Source organism: Pituophis catenifer, unplaced genomic scaffold (assembly GCF_029215685.1).
Source record: "Pituophis catenifer annectens isolate HBS135680 unplaced genomic scaffold, rPitCat1.0.hap2 SCAF_5, whole genome shotgun sequence".
Classification (NCBI taxonomy): domain Eukaryota; kingdom Metazoa; phylum Chordata; class Lepidosauria; order Squamata; family Colubridae; genus Pituophis; species Pituophis catenifer.
The window spans coordinates 79,280,650-79,302,547 of record NW_027256885.1 but is presented as its reverse complement, the minus strand read 5'-3'; the positions used below and the strand labels follow the sequence as shown (position 1 = coordinate 79,302,547).

Sequence of the window (21,898 nt, the reverse complement as noted above, 5' to 3'; positions counted from 1 at the left end):
TCAATTGTTTGTGCAAGGAAGACTTTCCCTTCTTCTGTTGTTATACAAGCACATACAATAGGATCATTGTGGACATTACTCCACCCATCAATACTTAGGTTAACAATTCTACCCTCCAGAGCTGTTGCACATTGCTCCATTTCTCTGTCATACACTTTATCCAGCAGTTTCCCTGCAACATCTGCTCTGCTGGGTGGACTGTATCCTGGTCTCAGTGACTGAACCATATTAATGAAATGTGGGTTCTCAGTCAGACGGAAAGAAGAGTTCGTTGCATAAACAAACTGGGCAATTTTTTCATCAATTAACTCTTTTTCTAATCTGCTAGTTTTTATCACAAACTTATCTATGGTGGTTCCAGGAGGGAAGGGCTTTTTCTTTCTTTTAGGTGATAGTGATATGTGGCTGTGGGTGTCTGATGATGATGATGCTAATGAAGCACTATCCTGGATGGATAACTCTGAAACTGTAGAACAGGAGGATGGTGATCTTGAAGGTGGATAGTTTCCAGAATCCATGAATTCCCCTAAACAAAAAAAGTCAATGCTGTTATTGTTATGTCCTTATAAGGACATCCGCCCGGATTGGCTGCCAGCCATCGAGCGGGAAAGTTTGAATCACTGTCAGGGGCGGTGCGACTGCCGGAGCGAATATAAAGAGAGCTCCGGCAGCGCGCAGCCAGTCTTGCTACTGTTTCTAAATAAAGTTACTAATGTAACGAGCTGGTCGCGTCTTCCATTTCCTGCGCCGATCTAACACTGGCGACGAAGGACTAGAACCAAGCGACAGACCTCGTGGCACAAAGCCAACCAAGACCAAGCTACTCGACAGCTGAAACCACCAGTAGGCATTTCCGAAGGCATGGCATCCGCTGAAGTCACATTGCCAGCCCTTGCTCCATTCCGCCCAGGGAAGGACAAGTGGAAATCCTACGTGGTCAAATTTCGGCAATACCTGAGAGGCAACAATATCAGGGATGCCGATGATGACCGGAAAAAGGGCATTTTCCTGGCCAACTGCGGCTCAGAAGTCCTCGACATGGCCATCGATCTCGTGGCACCGCGAGACATCGAAGAAGTACCATGGACGGACCTGCTGCAGATCCTAGAGGACCATTATGCCCCAACAGGAACACCAGTGGCGAACCGGTTCACCTTCCATCAGAGGGATCAGAAGGAAGGTGAGACCATCAAAGAATTCGTGGCCGTCCTGCGCCAAATCGCAGCCAGCTGTGAGTTTGACCATGTGGACAACGCCATTGCTGACCGCGTGGTTTTCGGCATGAGGGACAGAGGCCTGCAAAAGAAATTCCTGAGCAGGAAGAAACTCGTGCTCAAGGATGTGGTGGAGGAAGCTACCGCATCCGAAATCTCAGAAAAAGCGGCAGCCGCGGTAAGCAGGGCAAAGGGAATCCACAAGATTCGCAGTGCCACTCAATCATCAACTGAGGGTTCCACAGCGGGATCAGAGTCGGAGGAAGAGTCCACCGTCCACAAGATATCCAGACCCCCAAGGCAGGAAACCGCTCAAAGAAGCTACAAGGGGGAGCGCTGTGCCAGCTGCAGAGGGGACCATGCCAGGGCAACCTGCAAGTGGAGAGATGCGACCTGCAGACGCTGCAACAGAAGGGGTCACATCACCGAAGCCTGCAGAGCCGAGGAACCGGCCCCAGAGCCCTCCAGCCACCGTCCCCGCGAAAATCGAAAAGATTACCAGAGGTCATCCAAACGGTCCTCTGGCCAGTCTAGACGCAGAGACGACGAATTTCCCAGGAGCGGAGCGGTCCACCAGACGACCATCGCCCACACAAACTCAGACAATGCCACCAAGTTCCACGTGACCATCCACGTGGAAGGATCACCCTGCTCAATGGAGGTAGACTCGGTCTCGGTCTACTCCATAATGGATTGGCATCAGCTGAAGCGCCTGCAACCCAGCATCAGCAAAAGAGACCTGAAGCCACTACACTCCAAGCTCGTCGATTTTGGGGGAAACCCCATCGGGGTCCTAGGAAGAGCAAACATCCGAGTCTCCTACAACCAGTTCCAAGGCAAGCTTCCCATCACAGTCGTGGAGCACAGCCGACCGAACCTGCTAGGAGTGGAGTGGTTTAAGCCGCTGGGGCTATCAATCGGAGGCATCCACCAAATTCGCAGGGATGAACTCGACAACCTCATCGAAGAGTTCAAGGAAGTCTTCGATGGTAAGCTGGGAAAATTTGTGGGGAGGCCAATCTCTTTTAATCTGGACAAGGGTATCACCCCAATCAGGCTGAAGCCCCGCCGGGTTCCATTTGCCTTGCGGTCAAAAGTAGACGAGCAGCTGGATAAGCTGATCGCCCAGGGCGTCCTGGAACCGATCGATCATGCCTCATGGGAAACCCCCATTGTGACCCCACTGAAGCATGATGGATCTGTGCGCATCTGCGCCGACTATCGTTGTACCATCAACAAGGCGTTGGCACAGAGCGCATACCCAGTCCCAGTGGTGCAACACCTGCTGCATTCCCTGGGGACTGGCTCAATTTTTGCCAAACTGGACCTGGCCCAGGCTTACCAGCAACTGCCAGTGGATGAAAAAAACGGCGGAGGCACAAACCATAGTCACACACAGGGGGGCATTCAAATGCAACCGTCTCCAATTCGGAGTCAGCACTGCCCCCGGCATCTTCCAATCCATGATGGAACGCCTTCTCCAAGGCGTTCCAGGGGTGGTGCCATACTTTGATGATGTACTGATCTCCGGAGACTCACAGGCACAACTCCTTGAAAGACTCAGGCTCGTCCTGCAGCGATTCAAGGCCAAGGGCTTAAGAGTCAGGAGAGACAAGTGCATCCTAGGAGTACAGGAAGTCGAGTTCCTGGGCTATCTCATAGATAGCACTGGCATCCACCCCACCAAATCAAAAGTGAAAGCTATCCATGAAGCTCCGAGCCCCAAAAACAAAACGGAACTTCAGGCATTCCTTGGATTGCTTAACTTCTATGCAATGTTCCTCAAACAGAAAGCCACAGTTGCTGAGCCACTCCACCGCCTGCTGGGGAAAGCGGCTTCCTGGAAGTGGGGCCAAGAAGAGGAAGCGGCGTTCCGGGCTGTGAAAGGACTGTTAACTTCCAAAAGCGTCCTCATCCAGTACAACGAGACGCTCCCCATCAAGCTCACCTGCGACGCGTCGCCCTACGGGGTGGGGGACAGTCCTCAGTCACGAGCTGCCCAACGGCTCTGAAGCCCCAATAGCATACTTCTCAAAGACCATGTCCGGCGCGGAACGCAACTACAGCCAGCTGGACAAAGAAGCCCTGGCTATCGTCGCAGGAGTAAAACGTTTCCATGAATACGTCTATGGGAGGAGCTTCACCATAGTGACCGATCACAAGCCACTCCTGGGACTCCTCACAGGCGACCAACCCACCCCGACCTTCATGTCCCCGCGGATGACGAGATGGGCCATCTTTCCTAGCCGGCTATTCCTACAAGCTCGTGCACCAGCCTGGCACAACCATAGGAAACGCCGACGTGCTGAGCAGATGCCCATTGAAGGATCCAGTGGAAGACCCAGCCCCCATGCTCCACCTCTTCCACATAGACAACGACGCCAGCTGCCCAGTCTCTTCCGCAGACATGGCCGTCCACACACAAAAGGACCCCACACTCCGCCAAGTGAAATCCTGGATCCTCAGGGGGTGGCCAACAGAGAAGACGGAGGAGAAATTCAGCACATTCGTCAGGAAGCAAAAGGAGCTGTCCACAATGAAGGGCTGTTTGCTATGGGGAGACAGGGTGCTGATCCCAAGCACTCTGCAACGGAGAGCACTAGAGACATTGCATAACAGGCACCCAGGCATCGTCCACATGAAAGCCCTGGCACGGAGTTACGTCTGGTGGCCATCACTGGACAGAGACATTGAAGAATGGGTCTCCAGATGTGACCCGTGCCAAGAAGTACGCCCAGCGCCGCCACAAGCCGAGACAGCAAAGTGGGAGACCCCCAGCAACCCCTGGTCGAGGATCCATATCGACTTCGCGGGTCCGATGCAGGGGCGCCACCTACTCATCGTCGTCGATGCCTTCTCCAAGTGGCTCGAGGTGGTACCCATGGCATCTACCACAACGGAAGCGACGATCAGGGCCCTACGCCGCCTTTTCGCCACCCATGGACTGCCGGATGTGCTGGTTTCCGACAACGGGCCCCAACTCACGTCCCTGGCCATGGAGGCATTCCTGGCAGGACTGGGCATCCGCCATGCCCTGTCCGCCCCCTACAGGCCTGCTGGGAACGGACAGGCTGAACGGATGGTGAGACTCACCAAGGAAGCACTCACCAAGATGGGCACGGGTGACTGGCAGGAAAGAATTGATAACTTCCTCCTCACCCAGCACATCACGCCACATGCCACCACCCACAAGAGCCCGGCCGAGATGTTGATGGGCAGAAGGTTGAGGTCACCACTGGACCGGCTGCACCCCCAATACAGCCCGGAAGTGACCGCAACAGCCAGCCGCCCGCTTCGCGCCTTCAGCAAAGGAGATCCGATTTTCGCGCTCAATTTCCACGGCTCTCCTAAGTGGCTGAAGGGGAAGATAGACAGCACAACCGGCCCCAAGTCCTACACTGTGGAGTTGGAAGATGGACAGGTCTGTAGACGTCACATCGACCAGCTCCGGAAAAGGTGGGGGGGATCGGAAGGAAACCAGCCTGACGAGATAGGCCTGCAACACCCCGACGAGGTAGGCCTGCAACACCCCGACGAGGTAGGCCTGCAACACCCCGACGAGGTAGGCCTGCAACACCCCGACGAGGCAGGCCTACAACACCCCGGCAGGGTAGGCCTATGACACCCCGACGAGGTAGGCCTACCACACCCAGGCGAGGCAGACCACCAACACCCCGACGAGGCCGGCCAAGCACATTACCAGGCGCTGACACACCGACAGTCCAGAGCGGTAGACCGGGACCTGCCGCAGGAGGGATGGCAACACCAGCCCAGCGAGGTGGGCACCTGTCACTCCAGGGCGAGGGACCGCCAAGACAACCCACGAGTAGACCGGGACCTGCCCAGGGAGGAAGCATCGCACCCCCCCAGCAAAGGCAACCAACGACAGCCCTGCCAGGGAGACCTCCTCTCCAGGCAAGTAGACCGGGGACCATCCGAGGAGGGCACACCACAGCCCATGGGTGAGGGTGGCACACAACACCCCGGCAAGGGGGACCCCCAGCCAGTACAGGGGTCAACCCGGCAATGACAACCCAGCCCAGAAGACCCCAGCCACCAATCTGCGGTAGACCAGGGACTAGGGCAAAGGGGAAGCCAACAACACCCCGGCCAGGGAGGCCTGCGCTACCTCGGCAGGGGAGACCTCCACCAACCCGCGGAGGTAGCCCCGCAACGCCGACCCAACGGGGTAGGCCAACGCCAGCCCGGCAAGGAGGGCCTCCGCCACCCCGACCAAGGAGACCGGCGCCACCCCTGCGAGGTCAGACACCACAACGGGAGCCAACACCACCCAGCGCTGGCAGACCGGACCCGAGGGCACCGATCCAAGACACCCCCCCAGACGACAACGAGCCAAACCGCAACCGAACCGCAGAGCCCGGGAGACCGGGGAGGAGCAAATGACAGCCGGGGACATACCGAGACTCAGACGCTCTTCCCGGGTCGGCACCGAGCAACCACAATGAGGCGACAGATCCAGAGGCCAGGAGGAAGACCATCAGAACCAGCCATCCAAGGTCCGCGGTTCGGCCGGAGGCGCTGAGGGTGACCCCGTACACTCGCCAGCCGAACCGAGCCCGGTTCCGGGGAGGGAGCCGGGAGACGCAGGAGCTCCGTCCGTCCAGGTCGGGGACGAGGAAGAAGTGAGACTGCGCAGGTCAACTAGGGTGCCGAGGAGTCCTACGTGCCTGCGCGATTACGTGACTTTCATTGATGAAGATTGACTGTTTTCTGACTAGGAGGGGAGGAGTGTTATGTCCTTATAAGGACATCCGCCCGGATTGGCTGCCAGCCATCGAGCGGGAAAGTTTGAATCACTGTCAGGGGCGGTGCGACTGCCGGAGCGAATATAAAGAGAGCTCCGGCAGCGCGCAGCCAGTCTTGCTACTGTTTCTAAATAAAGTTACTAATGTAACGAGCTGGTCGCGTCTTCCATTTCCTGCGCTGATCTAACAGTTATTTCATTGTTTATACAATTTCTGCTTATTGTACACAGCACTGCCCCAAAAGGAATATTTGCTTTTCTTCATAACTGTACCAAATGACAGTAACATGCAGTAATAATAAGAAATATAATTTTGCTCAAACATGACAGTTCAAGGCAGTCTTTAGAGATATGATTCAATAAAAATGTTTACCAACCTGAAGATCCTGCCTGTTCAAATGTGTTTCTTTGGTCATCTTCATCACAGCACTTCTTATGATGTTGTCTCATTCGGGCCACCAGGCCTTGCATTTCTTTGTTGCAGTGTTTGCAGTTTGCACGCATGCCTGCCTTACCGATAGGTAAAGGAACTTCATTAAAATATTGCCAAACTGGGTCTCTTTTACGGCCTGCTGCCATTATAGGTTTTTTCCTCCAAGGAAAGAATGTGATAAACCTCAGGTCATACACACAAAAGGATCCAAAGACTTGTCTGTCTGTGGCTGTGCAGTATTGTGCTCAGAAAGTTTCACTTTCATTTTGTACTGCTTGTCTGCTTGCCCCTTCCTCCTCACACTTAGTTTCACTTTCTTCTTGTGCAGATCTATTCTACTCCAAACAATCAGAAAAATATTGTTTCTATTCTATTCACTGAACTTCTTGAAACTTAGCACTGAAGGGGTTGATTCTGTATTCATAGGTTTGTAGAACAATAGGATTAAGGTCTTTTTCTCAACTCTGTTCATGTTATAACATTTTTGCTGTGAAGAAGAGGCATGTGATCTCTGCTGAGTCAAATTCAGTTTTGAGAACTGCAGAAGTAAACCAAGCATCTGTGATAATATCTTGTAGGCAGAGAAACTGCCCAATAATCTTACAAAAACCTCTGGAAGAGCATGACATTGTGAATGGATTAATGGAATTTATTTACCAAAAAAATTAAACATATACAGCCTTATTCTACATAATTAAAAAACTAATCTTTATTTCATGATGGAATAACCTTTGGATGGTAATATATTTTCTTCAAAAAGCATTTTATTTAAAAAAATCCAATTTAAATAAAAAAATCGATTTAAATCAAAAAAATCTGATTTTTTTTATTTTTTTAAAAAAATCATTGATTTTTATCCGCCCTGATTCTAATACAGATGTTTTAACAGAAACCTATGATGCCAACAATTTGTATGTGTGTATACACAAACACACACAGACACAAATATACAGAGACAGACACAGTAACTGAGGTTAGGGGAGGATATACACTTGGGTCATGATTATGACATCAGCTAGGGCTTAAGCACTCCTATGTTCAGTTAGGTCTTTTATATAGCTCCTAATTATACTATCTAAATACACTAAGCCAAACTGTATTTCTCATAAGACGTGAAAGGCGATGCAACTTAATCACTACTGCTGCCAGTAGCAAAAAAGCTAAATTTTGTTTCAGCTATGTTATTTTGTTCTGAAACTTAACAATACATTCCTAAAAGAATATTACTTTCCAAGAAGACTTAAATGTTTCAGGAATCAGATGTACTCCACTAAACCCTCTTTTTGCCCCACTTCCCTACATCAAATGTTGACTCCTGTGATTTCCCATAAAGGATACATAAGCATAATCTTAAATGGGTAAGTATGGTTGTGCTAGATGGCAGCCTTTAAACAGTTGTCTCATATCATTTGGAAAGGATTCATATCTATATTAGCCAACTGCAGGAGAGCCATAGTTAATCCAACTACCATTCTGTTAAATAAATGCATTTTTACCTCTAAAAGAAAAAAAATAAGCTTTAAAATCTAAGTTACAAGAGGTTTCTACTTCAAGAGGTATTTAAAGCATATGTTCAAAGAATGAGACTTTAATATATACACAATTACTGCACTGTGCGCATTAATAATTTGATACTAAATCATGTTAAAACAATTACATTTTCTTTTAAACCAATGAGATATGAATCTATATATATAAAAGCAAAAACCACTCACGCCAGAACCGTAAAGCCTACAAACTTGAAATTTGCCACGTATGTTCCTCTTGGCTTCTAGGTGCTCACTAAGAAAGGATTTTTCAAAATGACCATCAGAGCATTAGTATTTTCTATATTATGATTAACACGCTCTGATGCTAAGGAGTTCTACTCCCCTTCCCCACCTGAAAAGAAATCTGTTCCAAATGCAAAACACAAGCAGAGGAGTTTCACTTTCAGTTTTACTTTCACAGCAGCAACCAGGGGATAGGATAGGAGAGGCTTCTGTGGGGCAAGCCAGAGGGAGAGAAGGGGATAGGATAGGGGAGGCTTCTGTGGGGCAAGGCTGAGGGAGAGAAGGGGATAGGATAGGCCAATCATAACTACTCATTAATTTTCAAGCTGTAAGTGTCGATTTATCAAGCCCGATCACATAGTTTCGTAGCGAAGCATGGGTAGCCAGCTAGTACACTATAAACAATAAAAAGCTATTCTATGCAATTTCATCTATCTGCTTCAATTAAGTAGGAGAAAGATAATAAACAAAAACATTCCACAGGTTTGATGCCTGTGTCAAAGACTGGCAAATAAACTATAAATTGATGCAGCTTAGAAAAATGGCTGTTTGCTAAAGAGATCATGAAGCCAAAATGTCAGGGGTGAAATGCTCCCGGTTCGGACCGGATCACCCGATCTGGTAGCGATGGCGGCGGGTGGTTCGGAGAACCGGTATCAAAAATCCCTGCACCCCCCCCCCATGCCCAGCTGAGCCGCACGATCATCAGAGGCTTTTTTTTTTTTACTTTTAAAAGCATTTTTTCTACAACCTCTTCCGAAGAAAAAATACTTTTAAAAGTAAAAAAAAAAAAAGCCTCTGATGATCGTGCGGCTCAGCTGGGATCATCAGAGGCTTTTCAAAGCATTTTTTTCTGCAACCTCTTGGCCGAAGAGGTGGTAAAAAAAATGCTTTGAAAAGTCTCTGGCAACTCCCAGCTGAGTTGCCTGATTGGCAGAGGCTTTTCAAAGCATTAGAAAAAAATGCTTTGAAAAGTTAAAAAAAAAAAAAGTTGGCCACGCCCACCCAGTCACATTAACCCCCCCCAAGCCACGCCCACAGAACCGGTAGTAACAAATTTTACATTTCACCCCTGCAAAATGTGCTTTTGTCATGACACCACTGATGGGCTGTATGCTAAAATAAAGCCAGGTCATGACACACACTTGAAAGTAAAACAGGAAGCCTGTAATTGCAGTGTGTGTCTGGCAAGAACAAAGAATGCTTATCTACAGGAAATATGCATGTATAAATCTTGTAACAATTCTGGGTAGTTAGAAAGCTGACAACTTGCAGATCTTAGCTAACAATTAGGAATAGTGATGGCCTGCAGCCAATAAAATGTGTATTAGATAACTCTTGGGGCATTCATTAGCCAAGGTTTAGGAATAGGGACAGCTAGAGACCAATAGAACAAATTGTAGAATTATTACTAAAATGTTTATTAGATGATATTTTTTATTATCTTGCCTTGTCCTGCCTTTTCTTTTAGTGAAAATGTATAAAGCTTACTTAATCCTTTGTTCTTGGTTCTTGGCATTTTGGCCAGGAGCCCTTTTCCTTGGAGTACTCCAATAAAAAGCAATCAGAAACCCTGCACCTCGTGTCTGGCGTCCATCATTGGCTTCAGCACCAGGCTCAGACCTGAATTGGGGACAACAATCTGGGGGCTCTTTCCAGGATTCCACACCTGGATTCAATTGAAAGACACCAATGACTACCAGAGGAGGGCCCCTGGACGGGTAAGACTTAGTGGCTGAAAGGTGTGTGAATGCTCTGAAATAAAACTCCCAGAAACACACAACTGTGTGTTTCTGCACTGCCAGCCGCCCTCAGAGCTCATGAGTCTTTTGACAGTGATTGAGTACTCTGAAAAGCAAGGAGTGATGCAGAGATCCGCGTGTCTCACTGATGCATAGAGTGGATTGATTGAATGCAATGAGCCACTGTCTAAATGAACGTCCAGCCTCAGTAAGATCCTTGGTGACTTCTTAATTGAACTCAAAGGCTGAAGCCCTGAAGAAAGCGAGGAGCAGGAACAACCACCGGTGGAGGAAAAGAAAGAGGCAAAATTTGGAGGAAAGGTAAGGACTGGACAGGAGACGTCCCAGGGGATAAGAGAAATCCACCTGAGATCTGGCTTTGAAATGGGAAATCGTGGCAGCAAAAAGGCATCCAGTCGAAAGGCGACAGAGTTGCCAAAAGGGAAGATGCCCAAAGATACGCCGGTGGGTTGTATTTTGGCTAATTTTGAAATATTAGAGAGATTAGATATAGGGACTAAGGCAGCCTTTTCTCATTATTGTGTGTCAGTATGGCCATACTTAAAATTAGATAAACCAGGAGATTTCTGGCCACCCCAAGGATCAATCAATCACCAATTAATTAAAGAAGTGAGAACTGCCCTCTTGGAGCAGAAACGGCATGTTGAAATTCAATATCTGGAACTCTTTGTGAAATTGGCAAACAGCCCATCTCTGCTACAAGATTGCAGTTATGAAGGATCTTTTGTATGCACAGCACAGGATTCTAAGTTAAAGAAACCCAGTGCTCCTCCGTTTATACTGGAGGACTCTAAGACTGGTCTGCCACCCCCTACTTACTCATGCAATGGGACAGCCCAGACAAGGAGATCCCAGAGAGGGGGGGAGGCTGAGGAACAACATAATCAAACAGTGAGTGACTCCTTTGACATCCAATCTCGATCAAAACTGAAATCAGAGGTGCAGGCTCCACTTAGAGAAAATATACCGTATTTTCCGGCGTATAAGACAACTGGGCGTATAAGACGACCCCCGACTTTTCCTGTTAAAATATAGGGTTTGGGCTATACTCGCCGTATAAGACTACCCCTCTTCCAACGCACACCAAATAAAAATTAAAAAACATCAACTGGCTCACCCACAATGTAAAAGCAGCTGTGCTAGACCCAAAATGGCCCCTGCAACAAGCAGGAACCTCACACAGCCACAAAAAGCCCCAAAAAACAACTTTCACACTTTACACACACAAAATTCCACATACAGCTTTGTGAGATTTTGTGTGTTTGTGTAGTTAGAGTGAAACACTACAGAAACACACTAAATCTCAGAAAGCTGCACAAATATTATTTTTTTTTTATTTATTTTTATATGAAAACTAAATTTAAAACTTCCTAAACTTTAAATGGCTAGGTCTAAAAAAGAACAACTAAAAAAAACCCCAATTAACTATTTTTTTTAAAGCTCCCAAAGGGGAAAAAAACTTACCCAATAGAACAGGGGTCTCCAACCTTGGCAACTTTAAGACTTGTAGACTTCAACTCCCAGAATTCCTCAGCCAGCTTTGTTTTGCTTGATTGCAGGCAGAGAGTGGCTTGCTGATGGAATGGATTCAGGCAAGCAAAGCAAGGCAAGCGTTGTGACTAGCAGCTAAGGTAAGCAAGCTGGAGGGGGAAAACTTTTTTCCTTTTACATGGCTCTGGCGATCCCAGCTGCATTGCCTGATTAGAAGGCAACGCAGCTGGGATCGTCAGAGCTTGGATTGCCAGAGCCATGTAAAAGGAAAAAAGTTTTTCCTTTTACATGGCTCTGGCGATCCCAGCTGTGTTGCCTGATTAGCAGGCAACACAGCTGGGATCGTCAGAGCTTGGATCGCCAGAGCCATTTAAGGCTCGTCAGAGCCTTTCGGGCTGGTCTGCCTGGTTACAGGAAAACGACACCCGGCGTATAAGACGACCCCCGACTTTTCAGAAGATTTTCATGTGTTAAAAAGTCATTTTATACGCCGGAAAATACGGTAGTGGTAGTAGGAGGAAATAGATTCCGTCGAGTGCTAGTTCACACACCATTTTCCACTTCAGACCTTTATAACTGGAAGCAACAAAATCCCAGTTATAAGGAAGACCCAGAGAAAATGCACTCCCTGTTCTTATCTATTATAAGGACACATAACCCCACTTGGGCAGACATTCAGACATTGATGGATGTCCTTTCAACACCAGAGGAATGGAGACTGGTGAGGGGGGCAATGGAGCAGCAGTTAAAAAAAGAGCATGAGAATGACAACCGCTGGGAATGCCCCCTCACAGAGCCAGAACGGGATCTGGATGATGATCGGGACAATAGGAGAGTACAAAATTATCAATCCTTACTCTTTTTTTTTTTTATTGAAAAAGTTTTTCAAATACAAATTTTCCCCCTTTTTCCCCCCCTCCTCCCTAACCCCCCTCCCCCTCCCCTTCCCCTTTGACTTCTTCATAATAAAACCCAAATTCATAACAGATTATATCATACTTTACCATCCACTTACTCCATCTCCATATGCTGACCCTTTCTTTCTAATAAAATTATCATATCCCCCTTATCCTATACTATAATATACATTTCAAAGTGACATTCTATTATAACATTATCTGATAACTCCTAATTTAACATAATAATGTTATTATATCTCCCAATTTAACGATTTCCACTCATCATCTACCCTTTTACTACCCCCCATACAATATAACATTTCAGAACATACTTCCACTATAAGACTATACAATAAATCCTAATTTAACATTTATTCAGTTCAGCTACCCATTTCCTTCCCCCCCATCATTATGTCTCTTAGCTCAAATCTTTTACATATATTCACATTTAAACATAATATCCCTTTTTTTTAAACTAAACAATCAATAACCTAACCTATCTCCACCCACTTTCCTACAAAACTACCATAATCCTTACTCTTATATGGAATCCAAAATGGAGTTCCCAAAATTAAAAATCTTGCAAAAGTATATGAAATAAGGCAAAAGAAAGAGGAAAGTCCTGGAGATTTTCTTGAAAGAATATACCAGGCTTTCAGGCAATACACTGATTTAGATCCTGAAGCCTCAGACAATCAGAAAATGATAAACATGATTTTTATAGGGTAGTCAGCAGAAGATATAAGAAGAAAGTTACAGAAAGTAGAAGGAGGTCCAGGGAAAGGCATTTCAGAATTGGTTGAGATAGCTTATAAAGTTTTTACCAACAGAGGACAAGAAGAAAATAAGAAAGAAATTCAGAAGGCTTGCTGAAACTATCTTCCTAGCAGATGCCCTTAGGCAAGAAAAGCAGGGAGGAGGGGGACAAACCGGAAGAGGACGGCAAGGAGTGGGAATTCAGGTAGCTCGAGGCAGTAGAGGGCATGGAAGAGGAAGGGTCCCTTGGGACCCAACCAGTGTGCTATATGCAGAAAGGAAGAACATTGGAAGAGGGAATGCCCAATGGCTATAGCCATGCGAGCAGAAGAAAAAGAGTGAAGAGGTCAGGGGCAAGGAGCTATTGCTCCCCCAACCCCCGAACCCCTGGTGGAAGTCCAAATGGAGGGGGGGGGGTTAAACACAAAATGTTAATAGATACAGGAGCAAGCAGATCTGTCCTTAACAGACCTATTGCTCCTCAGACTGCTGATGAGATACCAATTGTTGGAGTGTTGGAAGAAACATCCCTCTAGGTTCTGCTCCAAGTGGGGAAAACAGACACTGGAAACATGGAGACTGCTTGGAAAGATGGTTTAATGGTGGACAGGATCACATAGCTTGAGTTCCTGAACAGAAAAAGGGCAGATACAGTAAATCCTCGGGTTTTTATGCTCTCTCTGGCTCTGCATTTCTTGGGGCCCCAAAAGAGTATCCTGATTGGTTGTCAGACTCCCAGGGGATGGGGGCCTTGCTGGCTGATGGTCACATGTGCTTCCCAGGTCACATGTGGTGAGTTTCTGCTGCTATTGTGTAGAGGGCTAATCCCATCTTTGGCAATTCCTACTATGGCTCTGCCTGAAGGAGGTAGATCTTTGTTATGTAGAATAGACTGGCCCAAGCCTTAATGGCCCATTGACAAAGGGTGGGGGCAGGAAGGTGGGAGCTGCTTTGTCTGTAAAATGTGCTTCTCATATTTCTCATCCAGGGAAATATAATATTCTGCCTTTTTCATATTTCCTAAAATATTTCACTCTTCCAGGAAAGGGGTGGGTGCTAACTTCCTACAGGAGCTTCAGGAAAAGCTATTTCAGCCCCCTTTTTACAACCTTTAGAATGTAAAATAGGGCGCACTGTATTCACTCACCAGTTCCTGTATTTACCGGAATGTCCACTCCCACTCTTGGGATGGGACATCTTTAATAAATTACAAGCAACCATAACGTGCAAAGGGAGAAGCATAAAGATGAAGATACCCCAAGAGGAAATATGGAGAGCAACCACCTTAGTAATGTAAGGTCCAATAATAATATGTTTAAGCTCATAAATGCCAAACAAGAAACTTAAACAGAGGCTTGAGTAACATAGCATTTAATCTTGATCAAGCTTAAATGGTTAGCTGTTCCAAACATATACAAGATACATGCAGGTAACAACTACAGAAAAGAGAGGGAATGTGAATCCCTTTTATATTGTTTAGGAAAGTCATAAGCCTCCAATTCTGGCATCTTTGATTTGTGTATCCCCTGGAATTTGGTTTGTGTATCCCCCCCCCAACAGGGTAGAGCCTCTTAATGAGCATCATTACCTCTTTCCTTTGTTCTCACAATTGACCACTTGACCCCTTGGTGTGAAGGGAAAGGAACTCAACACAGATTGAGTGTTAGCATCTCCAATATGATACGTTCTGGGCAGGGGGGGAAAGAGATAAGGCTCTGATATAGTTTGACAAATGCCAGATACTTCACAACAGACCCCAATAACAGTCCAGGAAGTTAGTCAATGTGGCATGTTTGTGTTATAACCAGGGTGGATAAAAATCAATGATTTTTTTAAAAAAATCTCTTTTGCTTTGATGTGTCAATGCAGTAAACAAATCGCCCAATTTTGGATACTCCAATAATTTTTTGTATTGCTTTCTAATATGAACTTCTTGTAGGCATACAATGTCCATTTTTAATTTTCCCAATTTATTAAAAGTTCTTTTCCTTTTTATCACCGAATTCAAACCGTTAATATTTATTGATATTGCTTTGGTTTCTTCTTCCATATTTTATTTGTTACTAGTTTTTGTTGATCTTGTCGTCCTTATTTCTCTTTGATCCTTGGCCTCTTTTGACCTTGCCCCCTCTCTAATTGCCTTTTCTTCTTGTTCTTTTGTCGTCTCTCTTTTTTGATCTTCTTTTTCTTTCACCGCTTCATCTTGGACTTTCGTTTCTTTTTCCTCTCTCAATCTTTGTTCTTCTTGGGGCCCCAAATATTGATCATAAAATAATTCCGCTTTCTCTATCGAGTCCAGTCTATGTCTTTACGCTTGCCAATAAGCCTATATTCCTTCTGGTATTAACCATCTGAAATTTACTCCTTTTTGGATTAAGAATTTTGTCAGAAATTGTTATTCTCTCCTCAGATCTTGCACTCTTCTGGGTATCTGTTTCAGCACCACAATCTCTTTGTCTTTATATTTTATTGGAGTATTTCTTGCTACCTGTAATATTTCTGTTTTTATTGCTTTCCTGGTAGATCTTACATGCACCTCTCTTGGCAGTTTATTTCTCATTGCATATCGAGTATGCACTCTGTATATCTCATCAATCCCATTTAATATCTTTTCCTTGTGTTCCTCCACCACTTCCACCACTATCTCCGCCATCAGTTCTGCCAAGTTCTCTCCTTTCTCTTCTTCTATGTTTTGAAATCTTAAATAGTACTCTGCTCTGTCCATTTCGAGAGAAATATTTTTCCCCCCTGGTTTTTGTCAGCCATTGTGAGTCTGTCATCCATTTCCTCCACTTTTTTTTCTATTAAATCTGCCTTTTCCTCCACTTTCTGTATTCTTTCTTCATTCTTTCCCATCATCGCCTTCACTTCTTGAGAAAACCCGAATAACCAAAGACCTACATACAAACACCCGCGAAAACCTCAGAAAACAAATATATATATATATATATATATATATATATATGTGTGTGTGTGTGTGTGTGTGTGTGTGTGTGTGTGTATAGGGTTATGCAAGTTTTGGTGTATTCGGGTCTTTTCCCATGTAAGATTGAGAGTATCTTGGTGACGTTTCGACGAGGTCCCACTCGTCATCTTCAGGCTGGTGTCTTCGGCTTCATGCTTGTGCGAGGAAAGCATGATCGGAGCCAGACCACGGCGGCATCACCAGCTGCTGCACCCCCCTCTGATCCCCACACAAAGCAAACTGACACACGCCATGAACACATGGCAAGACCTCAAACTCTGAGCCAAACCAAAGCCCAGGATGTGGCATCACAGCCATCTGCTCAGGACATTACATCAAATAACTCAGGATATCACAACACTAGAACTCAGGATGTTAACACACAGCCCATTACCCAGGTCATTAAAACACAAAAGACTAATGGGCACACATCAAGGACCTCACCCACACAGGATGTTACGAAACAGCTGACTAATCTGCAAACATCAACTCCATCAACCAATCAAAATGTAACAACACAGGCAACCAACCTGCTCACAGCAACAAAGCCAGCACCCCACACCTCCACACCAGTATTTATAGAGAGACGGCAGCTCCGATCACGCTTTCCTCGCACAAGCACGAAGCCAAAGACACCAGCCTGAAGATGACGAGTGGGACCTTGTCGAAACGTCGCCAAGATACTCTCAATCTTACACGGGAAAAGACCCGAATACACCAAAACTTGCATATATATATATATATATATATATATATATATATATATATATATATATTTATAATATATATATATATAATTATATATATAATATAAAATATAATATATTTATTATATATTTATATATATATAAAAAGAAGAAGAAGAAATGAAGAAGTAAAAAACCAAACATTCCTGACTCTTCAGGTTCTTCTTACCTTAATCCAATTTTTTATTTATCATCAAAATTCAAACACTTCAAAAAAACAACCAAAAAAAAAAAAGAGGAGAAAAAAAGACATGGAAAGGAAAAAAGATACAAAATTCAATCCAGTCAATGAAAACAGTTCAAGAAAAAGGAAAAAGAAAAAAGGAAAAAGAGAAATCACTGTAAATGGTCAAATCCTAAGCCAAAAAAGAGGAGTATAAAAGGAAATAAAATAAAATAAAATAAAATAAAAAGAAGCAAAAGAGCACAGTCACAAGAAAAAGAAAAAAGAAAAAGATTTCCAAACAGGGCTGTTTATATTGCCTCAGTTGTCTTGTTTTAGTTTCTGTTTCAAAATTTTCACAAGGCACACTATTTCAACTTCTATTAAGGCTATCTATCTCAATATGCAGTTCTTGCCAGACACAGCTGTTTCTTATCAGTCCAAGCCTACAATCTCAAGGCTAGTCCTCTCAATCAGTTTATTTAAAATAAAGTCTTTTTATTTGTGTCTCTAGATGGCGCTGCAAACCACTTTCACTCAGAAGAAAAGTGGAAAAAAAGAAAAAAAATAGGAAAAGTTTTATAACTAGTTCTTTCAATAATTTCCACTCAGTCTCATTAATTTTGCATAAATCCACAAATCCAAAATTTACAAGTATTCAATTAGGCTTCCTGTTCTTATTTTCTTGCTCCCCAAAGTAATTTTGTTACTTCATTCAATTCATTTCTTCCGCTTGGGTCAATCCACTTTCTTCGCCGCTAAACAGCTGAGGGTAGAGAGCTGACACATGCCCCGCTCTCCCCTCTTCTCTTTTAGTTATTTATTTATTTGTTTGTTCAACTTGTATGCTGCCTTTCTCCGAAGACTCAAGGCGGCTTACAATGCATTTAAAAACCATATATAAAAACATTAAAGATTAAAAACAATTAAAACCCATTCACACCATTCATGGCTGGATCTCGCCAGATCGCAACAGCGAGATCAGCGGCCCCAGGCCTGCCGGAAAAGCCAGGTCTTCACCGCTTTTCGGAAGGCCAATAGGGTGGGGATGGTCCGGATCTCAGGAGGTAACTGGTTCCAGAGAGCTGGGGCAGCCACAGAGAAGGCCCTTCCCCGCGGGCCCGCCAGCCGGCATTGTTTAGCTGGTTTGGCTTCTGTCTCAAAGACCAGTCTCAATCGGTGTTGATATGGAGTGAGGGGTCCTGTCCACAGCTGCTCCGGCACGGTACTCCACTCCTTTTTAACATCTACATGAAGCTGCTATGTGAGATCATTTACAACCAGAGAGTGAGGTATCATCAGCATGCTGATGATACTCAACTTTATATCTCTACCCCTGGTGATCCAAGTGATGCTGTTGCTGCTCTCTCGTGTTGCCTGGAGGCTGTGGGGGCCTGGATGGGGGACAACAGGCTTCAGCTGAACCCTCGAAAGACCAAAGAGCTGGGTGCATGGAGCTTCAAGATCCAGGATTTTAACTATCTTAGATCTGGATGGGGTTGCACTACCCCAGACAGACCCAGTCCGCAATTTGTGGGTTCTCCTGGACTCTCAACTCCAGCTCGATGAGCAGGTGGCAGTTGTGGCTAGGAGAGCCTTTGTACAACTTCGTGTTGTGCGCCAGTTGCGGCCTTTCCTGGATCAACCCTAACAAAATAATGTCTTGACCAATCTCTTCCATGGTTTATATATTGTAATGACTTGGTCTACTTTTTGAATCCCTAGGTGTGCATATACCAATGTCTGCTAAATAGTTTGATCAGGAAGGATCCAGAAGGTCATTAAATAGTTTATTTTGATAGTTTCCTATTTTGATAGTTTCCTATATTATTGAGAAAAGAACAGTGTATAAAAGTCAGGAGGGCTAGAATAGTTAGAAAAGCAAAGAATTGTATGGTATGCTCATAGTATCTAGTATATTGTGGCATAGGTTTTTGTGGTTGGTTACATACATACACACACACACACACATAGAAGTATATATGCAAATGTTTGGGGACTGGAGAAAATTGCATATGGTGAAAAAATTGTATGGAAACATTGTATGGAAATAAGCAGAAAGTACAGACTATTGTTATTTTCTTGGATGTTCAGGAGTTCATTTCCATTATGTTTCTTTGTTACTTTCTTCCTATACTCTGTCCCCATAGAAGAGTATTCTAATATAAAATAAACAGATAAGTATAAAATTATCTACATCCATTAGAAAGTATGTCAGATATACAGATGATCCTCTTGAAATCTATCATTTACGAATATTTGGCAATATTTTCAGCAGTTTCATCAGATTTCTTACTTAGTATATGTTTTAAGTTCAGGAAACAGCAATCATTTTTTGTGGAATTAGCTTTCTTTTTTCCCTTTATTTTCTTTAATTCTAAACTGCATAATTTGATTAATTTCACTACTTGGAGTGTTGGACAAAGCTTACCTGGTATCTCTAGAGTGACAAATCTAAATGAATTATTCAACTTTCTTTCTTTTTTTTTTCTTTTTTTTTTTTATTGAATATTTTTATTGAATTTTATTGAATTTTTTTTTATTGAATTTGTATACCGCCCTACTCCCGAAGGACTCAGGGCGGTGAACAGCCATAAAAATAAAACATATAAATACAAAATTTAAAATAGAGATAAAACAAATTAAATAAATTTGGCTGAACCATATTTAAAACCCCAATAATTTAAAACCGAATTTAAAATTCCCATTTAAAAACGGAGAAGTTTAAGTCAAGAAAATCCTTTTATATTGGGTTCTTTCCTAACCAAAGTCCAACTTTTAAAAAAGCAGAAATGTTTTTCTAAATATATGTTCTATAATAATTTCATTTCTGATCTTTTAGAGGCATTTGGCGGTGAAGATGAGTTGTGCATCTATTTCAGAAAACCTTATATGAAAAGACAAACAAGTTTCAGAAAGTGTCAGCATTACTACTTGGAGAATATGGCAGGCTTTAAACGAGGTTATGATGGAAAAATTGCTGGATTGTATGATTTGGATAAAACCTTAGGCAGAGGGCATTTTGCTGTGGTGAAGCTTGCCCGACATGTATTTACAGGTGAAAAAGTGGCAGTTAAAGTAATTGACAAGACCAAGCTAGATACTCTTTCCACAGGACATCTTTTTCAAGAAGTCAGATGCATGAAACTAGTGCAACATCCTAATATAGTTCGCCTGTATGAAGTTATTGACACCCAGACCAAACTTTATCTGATCTTAGAACTTGGTGATGGAGGAGATATGTTTGATTACATCATGAAACATGAAGAAGGTCTTAATGAAGATCTGGCAAAGAAGTATTTTGCTCAGATTGTTCATGCTATATCATATTGCCATAAACTGCATGTCGTTCACAGAGACTTAAAACCGGAAAACGTTGTCTTTTTTGAAAAACCAGGACTTGTGAAATTAACTGATTTTGGATTTAGCAACAAATTTCAGCCTGGAAAAAAACTCACAACAAGTTGTGGCTCTCTTGCATATTCTGCCCCTGAAATTCTACTTGGAGATGAATATGATGCACCTGCAGTAGGTAAGTCAATGGACTATTAAACAACCTTAATTGCTATATTTTTGTGTTCAAATGAGATATTCTTGAAAAATCATTGAACAGTCACAATCTTATGCCATCCAAGAACTGCAGTTTCCAGAATTTAAAGCTAATATGCAAGATAGAATTCTGAAACTTGCAATTCTAAGATATCTTGAGGATACCATGTTATGAAAGGGTGGAATTAAATTTTAGAATCATACATTTTAAAGGTCTTTGTATACTTTCATTGAGGTAACCAGCTAGGTATCCCTCAAAGAGTATAGGGCAATTGGCCGTGACAACATCTGGCCCACTTCACCCCGCCCACCCACCCTACATCTGACCCACCATGGACATTCGTCTACCACTGCCCCCTCCACTGGTGCTCCTCTGCTGCCACTATTCCCCTGTCGGTCTTCCAACTCTGCCTAGTGACCGATGCGCTGTGGAACAATTCTCCATGGTCAATTCCCTGCACTGGATGAATAGCCATGCGTGTAGTGTGCTGGAGCAAACTGGGAGGAGGAGGTGCAGAAGTAGGGGTGACAGGTGGGGAGGGGACGGCAGTGGGACCCTCTGCCCCAAGGCACTTGTGGGGCAGCGGCACTGGGATTGGGGCCTCCTGTGATGACTCCCCTGGACACCTCCCCATATACCCCTTCAGATGTCATCTTGGGGGAGGATGAACCAGTTCCTGGCATGTCAGGAGGGAAGTTGGTCAATGGCTCCAAGCAACCGTCTGAGTGTGATTTGGCTGAAGTACAGCTGCAGGAGGACAGCCCTGAGGCATCACATGAGGAAAGCATGCAGCTGCAGCCAGTCAGGGATGAGGAAGAGGAACTGCCTTCTGCACCTGATCTAAGAACACGTAGAACAGAGAAAAGGCAGAAGCAGTGACGGTCAACCAGATTACTCGTGAGGAGAAAGCCTCACCATTCTTGATGGACTGCACCAAAAGCTGGCTATTTAGCACAGCAGATAGGTGGAAGTAATGCTGGGAACAACACGTTCATTTCCTAGCTGTGTGTTTTCTGGTTGTTGATTCCTGCCTTGCTTTGGATTGACACCATGTCTTGACTTGGATTGTGCCTTGTGAACTCTGGACTTTTCTTGCCTCGTGAACCCTCTTGTATTGTGGATTTAATTTTGCCTGGTGGGTTTATTTTGATTGGGAAACTTTCAAGTGCCTTGTGGACTCATTGGCCATTGCTCTATGGACTAGCATTGGTCTGATTGTGGCTGGACTTAAAAATTGAGGCTGTTCTGAATTTTTGGTGAAGGGAATTGCTGGGGAATATTAATGAACCCACTAAACCACGGTTAACGTGTGAGTGAGTGGGACAGCACACCTCTGTGGAGGCTCGGGGTGGCGTCAGGTGGGGAGGGGGCAGTAGCGCAG

General features: G+C 44.5%; 1 protein-coding gene and 1 long non-coding RNA gene across 2 annotated transcripts in view; one reads left to right on the top strand and one right to left on the bottom strand.

Moving 5' to 3' along the window:
- The window catches only part of LOC139317402 (uncharacterized), a 47,720-nt gene that overhangs the window by 7,798 nt on the left and 18,024 nt on the right, over nucleotides 1-21,898 (bottom strand). The gene's annotated exons all lie outside the window — the stretch shown is intronic.
- Nucleotides 10,223-21,396, top strand: LOC139317482 (SNF-related serine/threonine-protein kinase-like). Its single transcript, XM_070944549.1, has 3 exons — nucleotides 10,223-10,247; nucleotides 19,812-20,499; nucleotides 21,164-21,396. The coding sequence occupies exons 2-3, from the start codon at nucleotides 19,860-19,862 to the stop codon at nucleotides 21,394-21,396; spliced, it is 873 nt and encodes a 290-aa protein (XP_070800650.1). The 5' UTR covers nucleotides 10,223-10,247; nucleotides 19,812-19,859.

Excerpts from the sequence above, each read along its gene's own strand:
- LOC139317482 (XM_070944549.1), top strand. The coding sequence starts at position 19,860 with ATGAAAAGACAAACAAGTTTCAGAAAGTGTCAGCATTACTACTTGGAG. Across the intron at positions 20,500-21,163 it reads ATATGATGCACCTGCAGTAG|ATGTCATCTTGGGGGAGGAT; the intron begins GTAAGTCAATGG and ends ATACCCCTTCAG.